At 35.7% G+C, this 15795-nt stretch overlaps 1 protein-coding gene across 2 annotated transcripts; it reads right to left on the bottom strand.

Moving 5' to 3' along the window:
• Positions 1–1127: 1127 nt before the first annotated feature.
• Positions 1128–5451, bottom strand: LOC112742491 (probable serine/threonine-protein kinase PBL7). 2 transcript variants are annotated; one of them, XM_025791740.2, is made up of 5 exons: positions 5092–5451; positions 4073–4263; positions 3655–3844; positions 3166–3557; positions 1128–1943 (listed from the first exon to the last, which is right to left on the bottom strand). In XM_025791740.2, exons 1-5 carry the CDS (start codon positions 5186–5188, stop codon positions 1941–1943), a joined length of 873 nt encoding a protein of 290 aa, XP_025647525.1. In that variant the 5' UTR covers positions 5189–5451; the 3' UTR covers positions 1128–1940. The 2 variants fall into 2 exon arrangements, with proteins under 2 accessions (XP_025647525.1, XP_025647519.1); XM_025791734.2 differs by having other exon boundaries at positions 1128–1911.
• Positions 5452–15795: the final 10344 nt, after the last annotated feature.

The following is a 15795-nucleotide window of genomic DNA, read 5'->3' as shown; positions in this document are numbered from 1 at the left end:
CAAACTGGTCATCAACAATACAAAGGGGCTGCAAAATACACCATGTTAAAAACAAGAATATACTATAGAGTTTCTGCGCCTCATAAAAAAATAACAATTCAACTAAAACACACCCAAGAATTCCTGATCTACACCCGAACGACAACAACTCAACTAAAATAACAAGAAAAGTCATAAACTGTAAATATACCCAAACTTCCCTAAAATATGCCCAAGGATTCCTGATCTACACCCGAACGACAACAACTCAACTAAAATAACAAGAAAAGCCATAAACTCTAAATACACCCAAACTTCCCTAAAATATACCCAAAAAGTTCTGATCTACACCTGAACGTCTAGTATAAAATGCAGAAAATCAATCAAAACTAGTATATTAGATTCAATCCACAGATTATGTTCACTCTTTAATTTCACAGACAATGTTCACGAATTATTCAGCTAGACAATCATAAACGACTAACTGCATCAAATCCAGATTAATCCTAATTAACTCAAACTAAATCAAACCTCAGGAACTTTGTTCGATTCAAATTCAAAATCCACTTCGCCCTGTTTCAGCTGACAATCTGAAGTTGAATCATCCATTATCTTCAAAACGAGTTCAAAACTTGATTTCAGAAACTATGAAAATCGAAAAAAAAACGAAGCTAGAGTACAGAGAGAGAAACTCACATAAATGACAAAGAAACCAGTGATAAACGCAGGTAAAACAATGAATAAAAACGCAAAGAGAGAACGCAAGAAGGAGATTGAACAAATTTAGCAAGACATTCGAAAAAGGAAACGAAATCTTTTGAAATTTAGAAGTTATATATTCGCGCGTTAATTAATTTAGATTGATTTAATATTCTGTTAAAGAGGCGCATAAAAGACAGATGTTACAAGAGGCGCGTTTGAGGGTAACGGACTTGTAAGCCTTAAATGTTTGTATATAGAGATTAATCCATAGTAAAAGAAACTTCCAAAAATCACATTGTATTGTAGCTGTAGCGTATCCATACTTTCCTGCTTGGAGAAAAGATATACTATATTATATTTCTACATGGTTTTATAACTATATAAGTTATAACTACCATGATCAGGAATAAGACACCAAGGCACAGATTGGTAAATGAGACGTGACATAAATATAGGAGACAAAAATTATGTCTCCTCCAACTCCACATTATAGAAAGACAGAAAATACAGAAATATTGTTTTGTACTATCTCTAACTCCAAACATATTTTTATATTCCTCAGTCTTTGACTCTTTGTATTTGTCTCTAACTCCAACCAACACAAGCTATGACATCTATGCAATTTGGCTACAGAACCATTGCCTATAGAGAAAGAACACCAATTATGAATCCAGAAATTTGACCTTAACTATAAATATACGGAGAAAACAACGGTGGAAACAACTATCTTGGCCCCAAATGGAAATAGGAGCAGTTCTATGCACAGCAAGGAGAGCAAAACTCAAGACTTCTAGCAACGCTATAATCTGAACTAAGAACACCCCCACATGCAACTTGAATATAAACATCTTGAAACCTATATCTCTTGCAGCGCGCTAAGAAAGTGAGAATCCCTTTTCAGAATGCAAGGTATTCAAGACTCGCACGAGGCTTCGTATGGCTGCAAAACTTTGAGCTTCCATATCAGTGTCCCCTCTTGGTTCTAGGAGGAGTGCCAGGAGCGAAGCGAGAATTTTGTGCTGTTTGTGTATGCGGGTCATATCTTTGGGAAGCAAGGTAACTCAAAGCTGTAACAACATCGGCTATAACTGGACGCATGTTGGCCTGCTCCTGAACACACATTGCCGCCACAGCAAGGGCCTGGTAGAGTCCTCTTGGAGGATATTGACCTTGAAGCATTGGATCGGCCATTTGCGCAAATTTTCTTCGGTCCTTAAACAAGGGTCTAGCCTGCAATTAAGGGAAAGTCTCCCCCTAAGTTACTAAGATCACAATTAACCATATCAAAATAACTTCAATTCAGGTAAATAGCAAAGAGAGATATGCAAAAGTTTGACCAGTAACTTTTCAACCATCACAATGAAAGGAGTTTCTTTTCATGAAAATAATTCATAGAAGGGATTAAAACAAAGAAGAGGCAAACCAAAAAAGACTACTGTAAGAACGAAAAATTGTGCACTAGTATTACACTTTAACCCCCCCAACCCCGGCGACCCCTTCACTAATCTCACTTAATTTATTTAGAAACTTCACACCATTGTTTTCCTCTCAAAAAGTTTATGTTAAGGACTTGGATATTATGGGTTGCCCAAAATCTCACATCAGGTAGCATGGGATGCTTGATGTTGTATTTAAGGAGAGTGGTTCTTCTCCCTTAACAGCTAGTTTAGGTGTGGTTTCCAACTTTACTTAGGTATTTAACAATAGTATCAGAGCCTTGGTTGTTGGCACCATGGAAAGGACTACCTATAGGCTAGATTAAGATAAATACCAAATACTAGTAGCCGGTAGCAAGGTGGTTATTTCTGGGTCTGTGTCAATAGAGTAAAGCTACCGTGGACGTCAGCTTTCCAAGGGCGGTGTATTGCTTGGGACTTGGATATTATGGAGTGCCCAAAGTCTCAAATCCGGTAGTATGGGATGCATATTGTATTTAAGAAGAATGGTTCTTCCTTCTTAACAACTAATTTTTAAGGTGTGGTTTGACTGGTTTCCCACTTTCCTTCAGTACTTAACAATTACATCTTTAATCATACATCATGTTTTCTTACCTTCAACTACGAGGTAATAGAGAACTATAGATTATATTAAGAGATTAATTCGTACGCATGTCAAAGATTTACTAGTATCCAATCCGGGGATGCCACGTAAACAAAAAGTTAAAGTACTGCACAGGCTATCTTAAAACAACCACTTTTATGTACATAGCAGCACCTAATTGGATGTTTTAACAATGATGGTGCATAGAAATCAAACTTAAATTTGAAGGTTAAGCACAATTAACCAGATCCAATTTTCCAAGCATGGCCAATTCAAAAGAAATTCAAATAGATTCCTCGCCTCATTTATCCACACTAGTTACTTTTAACTATTAATATCACAATGAAACTTTTCAAAAGTTATTCAACAACTAAATTTCCTCCTCCAATGAATTAAATTCATCCGCAGAAAACCTAAGAGAAAATGGTAGCAGTTATTTCTTACCCATGCAACAAGATTCTGCTCTCCTGCAGATTTTGAATTGTCAATTGCCTTCCTTCCTGTAATGATTTCCAGAAGAACTACACCGAAGCTATAAACATCTGATTTCAGAGTCAGCTGACCTGTCATTGCATACTCGGGAGCACAATATCCGTAGGTGCCCATAACCCTCGTTGATACATGGGTGTTTTCCCCAACTGGGCCAAGTTTAGCCAAACCAAAATCAGATAACTTGGGATGATACCCTTCACTGAGCAAAATATTGGAGCACTTTAAATCTCGGTATATAACAGGAGGGTTAGCTTTGTCATGAAGATATTCCAATCCGCTTGCTGCTCCGGCAGCTATTTTCATTCGTGTGTTCCAATCTAGTCGTTCCTTGCCAGGAGCAACATCTGCAAAATGTGTGCGTGTTACCGACATGCATTAAAAGGTAATAAAGGATATTGAATAACAAAGGGAACAAATATACTAATTAGGAAAAATTAATACCATGTAAGTGGTCTTCCAAGGATCCTAATGGCATATATTCATAAACGAGAAGTCTTTGATCTCCATCAGCACAATAACCAATAAGGTTGACAAGGTTCGGGTGATGAAGAAGACTTAACATCAACACTTCAACTAGGAACTCTCTATTCCCTTGCAGGCCATTTCGGTCAAGTTGTTTAATTGCAACAATCTAGATATAACAATAGAGTTAGGCTTCATTTTCAAGCTGGGAAAATTCATAAGCTATTATTTCAATTATGACAACAAAGCAGTGTGGATATCAGGGAAATGATGAATTGCAAAGAGAGGAAGCAATAATTCATTCACCAGCTGCTTTATCCTATTCATCAAGCATTACTTCGTTCCCCAGAAACCTTCTCCTACTCTACATAAAAGAATCATGAGAAACAGAACTCACCTGATTAATACTTTCCAAACGCCCCTTGTATACTCTACCAAAGCCTCCCTCACCCAAAAGACATTCTGCCCGAAAATGTCGAGTTGCAGTTGCCAACTCACGGAAGGAGAATGTCTGTGCAGCAATGTGATCAGTATTCCCATTTTTAGATGAATCTGCCGAATTAATGGACGAGTTCCTCTTCAATTTCCCTGCACTCAATTCCAAAGACATATTGTTTAGGTGAGCATAAGCAAAATGAAACACCAAGTTCTTAGATTGAAATACAAAGATTAATTCATGTTCGTCATTCAGAAAGAAGCAATTAATTATCATATAAATATCAAAAGTTAAAGTGGATATATTATCAATGAGGAAATCAGAAACCAGGAAGCTTGAGGGAGAAAAAACCCTCACATAACAAAAATCATAATCTAATGATTAAATAAACTTAAATCGAAAATTTCAGGCAACTTTACCAACATAGGGTATATAGTTACATACTTAACTCAATTATGCCAATGTAATGTGCCAAAACAAAATCTGAAAAATAAAGTTTTCAATTGAAAGAAAAAGGCAAAAACACACAAATTGTTGACATCCAACAAACCACACAAGCCAAACAAAAGATCTCACTTATATGATAGAACCATATAGAATAGCAGATTAACCTCATCCCAATTTTCCAAAAAGAAAAGTACCTTTTCCCCATAAGATAAAAAGAAAAGCTTGCAAAATCGAGATACCTTAGTCTAGCAATTTCATTCATGTCAACGCAAGACTTTAATAATAATAATAATAATAATAATAATAATAATAATAATAATAATAATAATTAAAGAACACGATTCCAGTAGTTAAAATAAAAATCCATACAAAAGCAAGAAACAAAGTAGTACAAAACATATCACAGTCCCAATTACATTCACCAACATGGAAGGAGAATCAATTTGACAAAGTCACAAAACACTGATCACTTTTTATTTCTTTTTAATTTGCATTTTTCCCACGCTGAAATGTAAAATAACAAAATTGAGTACCTTTGATTGGATCAGGCTTCACACTTTCCTCCACTTCCATCTTCTTCTTCACCTTCTTCTTAGCATTTGAATTTCCAGAACATGGAATCCAACCCATTATCTTCTTCTTACAAAGAATCAACCGAAAAATAAAAAAATAAACAAAAAGCACAGCAAGACACGAGCCTGATCACAGTGTTGCTCTATTCTCTCACACACACTTCAATTTGTTTAATAATCATCTGGGTCTTTTTTGTGTGTGTCAATGTACTTGTGTGCTGTATTTATCGCTTGAAACCCTTAAATTGGTCTATGCTTTTTCTTTTCCTTTCTTTTTATATTTTCCCCCTTTTATTGGGTCTATGTTTTTATGTTGTGCGTTTCTAATTTATTTTTTAGTCAAACCTATAATAGTTTTCACAGCTGTTAAATTATATCGTTATTTAAATAATCATTTAATTTCGAAAAATAATTATTTTTGTTCATGTTAATATATAAATTAATTTTTTAATTATTTTTTATTTTCAATTTCTTATATATTATATTTTTGCTTTGTCCAGAAATTTCGTTATTGTTTTTCCTTTTTTTGTTCGGAAAAACAATATCATTGGCCGAAATGTGCAGCGTTGCATCGAGGCAGAGGGGAAAAAAAAAAAGAAAATGAAAAACAATTAAAAAACTCATGTTTTGTGCCAACTTCAAACGACGGCGTTTAACCGGTACCATTCTTGTAATTTTCCCTTTAATAGTTGTCACTCGAGCCGCGACTCACTATTATGTATATACTTTACCCTTTTACATCATGTTGTAGGAATCTATAAAATAGGATGCTTTTTGTGATGCTATTATTAGAACAAACGTTCAAATATGATTATATGAAAACATTTTTTTTTATTCTTTTTCAAAAGTTTTCCTTTAATATGAATATAATTGTTATTATTACATCTTAAAATATACATATCAAATTACAAATAAATTTCATTTTCTTATGATAATTGTTTAGTCAAACTCGTCGTAATATATTATATTATATTATATTATATTATATTATATTATATTATTGGAAAAATTTGTGGGGCTTTATAGAAAATAGAAAATGATTGTTTAGATATTTCAGTTGAAATATTATAAAGTATATTTTTTATTAATCAAAATAATTTAATTATCATATGCTATTACAAACACTATTATAATAATAATTTTAAATATTTCAATTATTTTGTTTAATTATAACTTAAAATATTTTACATTAATATTAAATTTGATTAATATACTAGTGTATTAAAGAGGATAAGTATGATGAAATTTTAGAAAAAAAAAAGAATTAATAAAAGATAGAAGAGCTAATTTTACAAATTAATGAATGTTTTGAGAATTTTTGTTTGAATAAATTATGTAGAGAAAAAAGTATCAAGACTTTTTTTCTATTTATGAATTTAAAAGATTAAGGTTCTAAAATTCATAAAACGGATAAAAAATAAGTTAAAGAATATACTAAAATTAAAGAAAATGACCACCTTACTCCCTTAGTCTCTAATCACAAAAGCAAAAAGGGTATACACAAAAAAATATAGAAATTATATATAGATCAAGATCTTGAATCATAACAGAGTCATAGGAGAGGATGATAAAATAGAAGCTAAGATAAGATATTCAAATTTTGAAAAATCAATTTTTATTATATATTGGTTAGATCTACCATGAAATTTATATATTTACTAATACTAATAATGGAAATATATCGAACGAAAAAGAAAGATTTACATATAGTATTCGTTAACTTGAAAAAGTCATATGAAAAAGTATTATAAAAGGTTTTGTAGAAAATCTTAGAAAAGAAAAAGGGTAAAAATAGTATATATTCATATAATAAAAAACATATACGAATTTTTGTAACACATTGTGCTATAATAGAAAAATTTTTAGTACGTTAAAATTATACCAAGAGTTATTTTTAAGTCTATACATTTTTACTTTAATTTTAGAAGTGCCTACTAAACATATGGAAAAATTTGGAATATAGTGTTGAAAATTATAGTTTATGCATAAATCACAAAAAGATGATGTATGCGACGTGTATGTTTTGCAAAGTGTGAAAGAATTCAAACATATAAATAAAAACCATAAGTTAAAAGAGGTGATGTAGCAAAAGCACAAGTAAAAGAGAGAGACATCTACAATGAAGTAGATGCACAAACAAACAGATGAGAAGACAAAGAAAATGACGACATAGAGAGGTGAAGGCAACTTTTTAATTTTGTCAGCAATAAAGGCAACTGTGGTAAGCTTCGAGTTTGGTTCAATGCCTTTTGATGATAAGAAGAATGAGATTAAGTACTAAAAAAAGTAAAAAAAAAAAAAAAACAAAGAAAGAAGATACACGAAAGGCGTGGGGTTGATAAAGCTGATTTTCATGTGACTACTTGTACAAATTTTAGGGAATTTTACTTAATTTCTCTATACCTTTTGTGCTTAATTGCCTATACTTATAATTCTCTTTTTCAATTTCAATAAGTGACAAAATCATAAATTCTTGTAATAATTTTAATGTTTTGAATTTTTAATCATTCACATGGTGTCTTGATGTGTTTGTTAGTATTTTAGGATGGGTTAAAAACAAGTGGCAGCAAAGAGCATGGCCTAAAAATGAAAGAGATCACAAAATAAACAGACAAATATGTCCAAGGTAGCGCAAGCATCAAAGCATTATGCACGCGGATGCTCACCCAACCGTGGTATGGCTGCGCTTGCGGATGATAAACCACTATTTTATGATATATTTTGGACTGAATTGAGTGGGTTTTGTCAACTATTCTCACATAATTCATGTAAATTGCATGTTTTTAAGTTTCCTACCTAATTTTGTGTTATGATTGAAAACATGCTTCCTAAGCCTTTAAATCGCTAATTTGTAATCCTCTGTTATTATCATTCGATGCCGTGAAATGTGTGTTAAGTGATTATAGGATTTATAGAGCATGAATGGTATAGAGGATAGGAGGAAGCATGCTAAATTGGAAGGAATACAAGAATTTGAAGATTTGAGAAGTTGGAGGCGATGCGTGCGCATGACTGAAGCGTATGCGTGATCAACCCATTTTCCAAGCGACGCGTACATGTGACTGATGCGTACACGTTACCTGTGCAGAGCCCACCGACACGTACACGTGGCTAACGCGTACACGTGATGAGCGTCACGTGCTGCAATTAAAGGAATACGCTGGGGGCGATTTCTGGACTGATTTTGGCCCAGTTTCAAGTCCAAAAACACAGACTAGAGGCTTGGATGGAGTTGAGACTGAACACACTTTTCACTTTAGCTTATTTTTTGAGTTTTTTAATTTTAATGAGAGAAACTCCCACTTCTCTCTAGGATTTTTGGCATTCTTAGTTTTACTTTCCATTGGATCTTGAGAGAAATTGCTGTTATCTTCAATTCTAGTCATTCTCCTTCTAGTTTTCTTCTTTAGTTTCTTTAGTACTCTTTTCCATTTGGTTACTTGAATTCATGCTTAGATCTTGTTACTCTTGAATTTTATTAATGCATTGAGTTATTTCCACATCTATTGTCATTGCTTGATTTGCTATTGTTGATTATTGCTAGTGGTAATTTAAATTTAGTTATTTTATCATTTTTATCATGTCTTTTACCTTCGCCCACCAAGTGTTTGAGGAAATGTCATCCAAGATCATGGAGTAGATTTCCTTGCTTGGTTGGGGTTGAGTGATTGGAGCCACTTGAATTGTTATACTCAAGTGTTATTTGGTAAATGAAGATTGCTAATTAACTTGAAACTCACCAACTCTAGTTCTTCTCTACGAAGTGACTAGGACTTGTGAGCTAAAGTTAATTGTTTCACTTGACTTTCCTTCAATCGTTGGAGGATAAAAAGCGATGAGGTTTTACCATCACACTTGGGAAAGACAATAAGGATAGAATTTCCGATTCTCACCCCTAACCAAGAATTTTTATATTGATTATTTTACAACTCTTGCTAGTTATATATTGCTATAATTTCTAGTTATTTATTTCTCTTGTTCTTGACCTCGAAAATCTCTAGGAAATCCTAACCAATAATTTGTATCTTATGTCAACTCCTAGAAAAATGACTCGGGATTCTACTCCTGGTTATTGAATTTAATTGTGACACACTTTTTAACTCTGATTAGCAGAAATCTCGTCGGTTAAGACTTTACTTGTGATTTTAATTTGAAAATTACTTTTGGTAATTCTTGACCGACATTTATCCACTCGTCAAGTTTTGGCGCCGTTGCCGGGGAGTTGCATATGTTTGCTAAGTTATTGCTTGGTGTAAATATTTTCATATTTGCATAATTGCATCTTTTATTTGTGTGTTAGTTGGTTATTAGTAGTATTTATTAATTAATTTCCTAGTATATTTTGTTGCCACGAGCTCTATCTTTCTTTTATTGAATGACGCATTCATTACCGGATCCGAGCTTAGCCCCATTTGATCCTGAAATTGAAAAAATAATTTCACATATTAGGCGAGCTCGGCGTCGGTTAGCTTCCGAGGGTGGCGAAGGGATTTCCCCCAATTCACCAATCTTCCCCGAGGTTCAATCCAAAGCATCATTTGAGGAAGAAACTAACTCCTCTCCTACTAAATCTATTGACGTCTCTTCCATTGATTTAGGTACCGATACCATGACCACTCTTAGAAGGATCACTTTCAAGGAAGCGAGAGCTCCCGATTTTACTCTTCAACCATTTCAAGCGCGTCATCTGAACTTGAATGCAGATTTTGACCCAAAGACCTCCTTGATTAATCTCTTTCCTAAGTTCCATGGTCTACCCACTAAAGATCCCATCAAGCATTGACGAACGGATTCTTGCGTGGTCTAGAATTTCACAAATGTAATCACGTTGAAAGTATAGTTTCTAAACCAACAAGAATCCTTTCGTACAAAAGATTGTTTGTCACGAGTAACAAACCCCGAATAAATAATAACCGAAGTATTTAAATCTCGGGTCATCTCTCAAGGAATTGCAGGGAGGTGTATTTATTATTGGTTATGAGTTTTCTGGGAAATTTGGAGTTTGGGCAATGGGCACATAAATTTTTATAAATTGAAGCAATGAAAATTAACAAGAAGTTTTATGTAATTAAAATAAATAAAAAGCCTTGACTAGGAGAAGGTTAATCTGAACTTCTATCCTTGTTGGATTTTCCAAGATTAATTAGTAATAGGTTGTTGTTCCACTTGGTTATCCTTCATTGAATAAAGGAAAGTCAAGTTGAGAGCCAACTTCTATTCACAAGAAAATAATCCTTTTCCTTGGGAAGGGTTAGTGTTAGTAACTAGAAAGCTAGCCAACAACTTCCAATTACCAATTAACTCTTGAGTATTCCAACTCAAGGGTCTCAAATATTAATCAACTCCAAAGTCAAGTTAGGAGCCTACTCCATTGACATGGATGCCAAATTCACATTCATGTGAAGGGAGTAGAAAGAAGACATGGCAATTAAACTCAATTGAAAATAATCAAGAAATAATGGAATCAAATAGGAAGTAAAAGAGTAAGGAAATAGAAAACAAACTAGATTCATAAAAACTTCACGGAGGTAGTAACTCTTTGTAACATTCAACTCAAAAGCATAAAACTAGGAATCCTAAATCCGAGAGAGAGGAGAGAGCCTCTTTTTCTAAAAACTACATATAAAACCTAAAATTATGTGAATGAAAAGTGTATGAATGAATGAATGGATTCCCCTACTCTGTAGCCTCTAATCTGTATTTTCTGGGCCGAAAACTGGGTCAAAAATAGCCCAAAAATTGTTGGGGGTGATTTTTGATACGTACAGCACGTGGCTCATGCGCACGCGCCAGGTGCGACGCATGCGCAACAAGATGGGCAAGGTGACGCATACGCGTCAGGGACGCATACGCGTGGGGCAGGTTATGCGTCCAGCACAATACCAGCACCAAGCCGGCACAACATTCGGCCAAGGCATACTCTTATGCTGATATCCAGGGGATGTGTGCGCCCCATGCACGCTGTTGCGTGGATCGCCCAAATCGCAATGGACGCGCTAGCGTGCAGTACGCTTACGCATGAGGTGGCGCTTTTGTCTTTTTTTTTTTAATGCAGAATGCAGATGAATATGCAGAAATTATGAATGAACACTAATAAAAAGAAAATAAAATAAAACTAAGAAGAATAAAAATGAAAGATCATATCATGGTGGGTTGTCTCCCACTTAGAACTTTTAGTTAAAGACCTTAAGTTGGACATTCAGAGAGCTCCTTGTCATGATGGCTTGTGCTTGTACTGATACTTGAATCCCCACCAATGTTTGCAATTCCAATAACCTCTGGGGTCCCAAACTAGGCGCATACAGCTGTCAAGCAATCTAAAGTAGGTGACAAGGCCCCAAGAGTATTGATTACTAGAATGAATTCCGGGGTCCCAAACCTTGCTTTTGCACTCGTTTTCTTGTTGATTATCATAGTTCCAACCGGGTGGCAAGCAATTAGAATTCTCACTGAAGCGGCCAAACAACATCCTAGACCCATTCAATTGAGTCATACACCAACCTTTGCATTTCAACTTGGAGCATACAACCATATTGAACCTTGCTTGACAACTCTTTCCACCCATCTCCCTCTTACTCTTAAAGCCATAGAAAGCTCTAAGTTGACCATCCGTCTCTAGTAGCCCATATTCAAGTGGAAAAGTAAAGGTCAATGATAAGAATTTTACCCACTTAAATGTTGTGTTGGACGGTAATGGCCTTGGGAGAGGTGTTTCTAATGATCTTGCAAGCTCCACTCCCTTGTACTCTTCTTTGACAACTTCCACCTCTTTGCAAGCTTCTTCAATATCAACCTCTTCCTCTTGGTAGCTTTCTTCCAATTTAATCTATTCTTCATTGCTCACCAATGGCATGGGAGGTTGTGCTTCTTCTTCTTTAATATCCATGTCAAGTCCAATGGGAGAGGATTCAATTATAGATAAGGATTCATCAATGATTGAATCCATCCCTTGATCGACCTCCTCTAGGTCTTCAGCCATGATATGCCTTGGAGGTTGTACACCTCCTCAACATCAATTTCAAGCATCTTGGAAGGAGGCTCTAGGACTGGACTTTCCCATGGAGGTTCCGTATCTCCCAGGTCTTCAACCACTTCCTCCTCTTCAATACTTACTGCTTCGTCCAGTTATTTTAGTATAAAATTGTACTTCTCCTTAATGATTTCCTTTCCATGACAACTTTTTTTAGCTACCCCTTCATCTTCAAGGGTCTCTCCTATCTCCATATTTTGGGCCTTCTCTTGTTCCTCTGGAAATAAGGCCGCATGTAACCGATCCATTGCATCCCTAAGACGATCATTTTTCTCTTGTTCCATGTTAATAGCATCATTGGGATCATGTTGCTCTTGGATTGATGGGTGTGGGTGCTCTTCCATGGAGGGTGGTGATGGGATGGAGAGATCATTATATGGTTGAAAAAGAAGTGCACTAGAGCTTGAGGGTTGGGTATTCGAGGTAGAGGATTGGTCCATGTGGGATATAAGATTTTGGAGTTTAGAGATGAGACCAATGAGAGAGGTAAGTGTGTTCTCCATGGAGGTTTGGGGGGATAGGAGGGTTCATTTGTTGGGAGAAAGGGCTCATAACACGGAGGTGGCTCCTCTTGATAAGGATATGGAGATGGTGTATATTGTGGTGGTGGTTCTATGTATGGTTCATATGGTGATTGGTATGGTGGATAAGGGTTAGGGTCATATAAAGGTGAATGGTGAAAAGAGGCTTCTGAGTATGGTGGTTCAGAGTTATGTTGAGGGGGTGGTTTATAAGCATATGTTGGGGTTTGTTGGTAACTACAAGGGGGTCCACCATATCCATCATCTTGGTACGCACCTTGGAATGGCACTTGACCATATCAATTCGGTGGAGGTTGGTTATAGCGCATTGGAGGGGGTTGTTGCCAAGAGGGTTGATCAAATCCTTGTGGCTCCTCCCATTTTTTATTCTTCCAACCTTGATGCCTGTTTTCATTATAGCTTCCATTCCTTACAACAACATTGGAACCAAACTTAAAGACAGAGGGGTGAGAATTCATAGTAGTTAATAAAAATTAAAAACAAAAAACAAATAAATAAGCAAAAACAAATATGTACAATAACCAATAATAAGGCACACGTTTGTAATTCCCCGGCAATGGCGCCATTTTGACGGACGGATTCTTGCGTGGTCTAGAATTTCACAAATGTAATCACGTTGAAAGTATAGTTTCTAAACCAACAAGAATCCTTTCGTACAAAAGATTGTTTGTCACGAGTAACAAACCCCTAATAAATAATAACCGAAGTATTTAAACCTCGGGTCATCTCTCAAGGAATTGCAGGGAGGTGTATTTATTATTGGTTATGAGTTTTTTGGAAAATTTAGAGTTTGGGCAATGGGCACATAAATGATTATAAATTGAAGCAATGAAAATTAACAAGAGGTTTTATGTAATTAAAATAAATAAAAAGCCTTGACTAGGAGAAGATTAATCTGAAGTTCTATCCTTGTTGGATTTCCCAAGATTAATTAGTAATAGGTTATTGTTCCACTTGGTTATCCTTCATTGAATAAAGGAAAGTCAAGTTGAAAGCCAACTTCTATTCACAAGAAAATAATCCTTTCCCTTGGGAAGGGTTATTGTTAGTAACTAGAAAGCTGGCCAAAAACTTCCAATTACCAATTAACTCTTGAGTATTCCAACTCAAGGGTCTCAAATATTAATCAACTCCAAAGTCAAGTTGGGAGCCTACTCCATTGACATGGATGCCAAATTCACATTCATGTGAAGGGAGTAGAAAGAAGACATGGCAATTAAACTCAATTGAAAATAATCAAGAAATAATAGAATCAAATAAGAAGTAACAGAGTAAGAAAATAGAAAACAAACTAGATTCATAAAAACTTCACGGAGGTAGTAACTCTTTGTAGTATTCAACTTAAAAGCATAAAACTAGAAATCCTAAATCCTAGAGAGAGGAGAGAGCTTCTCTCTCTTAAAACTACATTTAAAACCTAAAATTATGTGAATGAAAAGTGTATGAATGAATGAATGGATTCCCCTACTCTGTAGCCTCTAATATGTGTTTTCTGAGCTGAAAAATGGGTCAAAAAAAGTCCAGAAATCGCTGATACGTACAGCACGTGGCTCATGCGTGCGTGCGCACCGATGGACTTTTCGCCAATGTGCGCGTGCACATTGCTTAGCTGCATGGCCACTATGGCAAATTATATATCATTTTGAAGCCCCGGACATTAGCTTTTTAACACAACTGAAACCGCCTCATTTGGACCTTTGTAGCTTAAGTTATGACCATTTGAGTGCGAAAAGGTCAAGGTTGACATCTTTGCAGTTCCTTCAGCTTCTTGTATTCCTTCCACTTTTGCATGCTTCCTTTCCATCCTCTAAGCCATTCCTGCCCTGTGATCTCTGAAAACACTTAACACACGTATCAAGGCATCGAATGGTAATAAGAGAATATTAAACATAGCAAAATTAAGACCAAAGAAGCATGTTTTCAATCATAGCACAAAATCAGGAAGGAAAATGTAAAACATGCAATTTACATGAATAAGTGTGAGAATAGTGGATAAAATCCACTCAATTAAGTATAAGATGTACCACGAAATAGTGGTGCATCAAGCATCATAGAGAATTTCAAACTGCTTGTTTAACTGCTAGGTGGTATGGTGCGGATGAGGTTGCCATTTGGTTATATGCCTTCCCATTTTCTCTTGAGGGAATGGCAAAGCAGTGGTTCTACACTCAACCCAAGAATGTTTTCACTAATTGGAATTTGCTTAGAAGGGAATTTTTGGACAAGTTCTTTCCACCAGAGGTCACTGATAGATTGAAGAAGGAAATCTCTTGCGTCATTCAAGGTGTATCACAGACTCTCTATGAGTATTCAGAACGTTTTAGGAAGCTCCTTGATTCGTGCCCCCTCCATCACATGATTGATGAGTTGGTGCTTATTAGTTACTTTTCCCAAGGCATGAAGTGTCAAGATAAGATCCTTTTGGATGCTTCGAGTACTGGCTCTTTGACAAAGTACAAGACAGCGGCGGAAGCGTGGCAACTTATCACCGATTTAGCCGAGGCTACGCAACATGCAAGGCACAGGAATAATCATCCTAAGGCTATTGCAGAAGTTTTCTCTAGTACCGAGTCCGCCCTCACCAAGACTTTGGGAGAGATGACCAATATTCTCAAGCAACTCCAACTCAATCAACAACAACCTCCACCTTCTCCACAGCAATAATGTCAACAATTAGTCCCTCAGAGAGTATGTGGGATTTGTGCTTGCTATTCTCACTATATCGATGAATGCCCACAACTCCAAGAGGACAACACCTTAGCGGCTACCAATACTTATTACAACCATCTGAATCAAGGGTACTATCAACAAAGTGGTAACTACAATCAAGGTGCTAACTACAACGAAGGTTGGCAAGATAATTCTAGCCAAGGATGGAGAGACAACTATAATCAAGGAGGAAGAGACAATGGTGGAAACAAAAGGTGGAACAATAATTACCAATAAAACCGGTATCAACAAAATCCTCTCTACCAACAACAAAACCAAGGTCAAAGGTATCAACCACCTTACCAAAGGCAAGCTCAAGCACCTCAACTCAACCAACCATAAGTCTTCCAAATTACCTATCATCCTTCTTCCTCCAACCAAGAT

This window comes from Arachis hypogaea, chromosome 2 (assembly GCF_003086295.3).
Source record: "Arachis hypogaea cultivar Tifrunner chromosome 2, arahy.Tifrunner.gnm2.J5K5, whole genome shotgun sequence".
Lineage (NCBI taxonomy): Eukaryota > Viridiplantae > Streptophyta > Magnoliopsida > Fabales > Fabaceae > Arachis > Arachis hypogaea.
The sequence above is the reverse complement of the archived record's forward strand: the minus strand, read 5'-3'. Positions and strand labels throughout refer to the sequence as shown.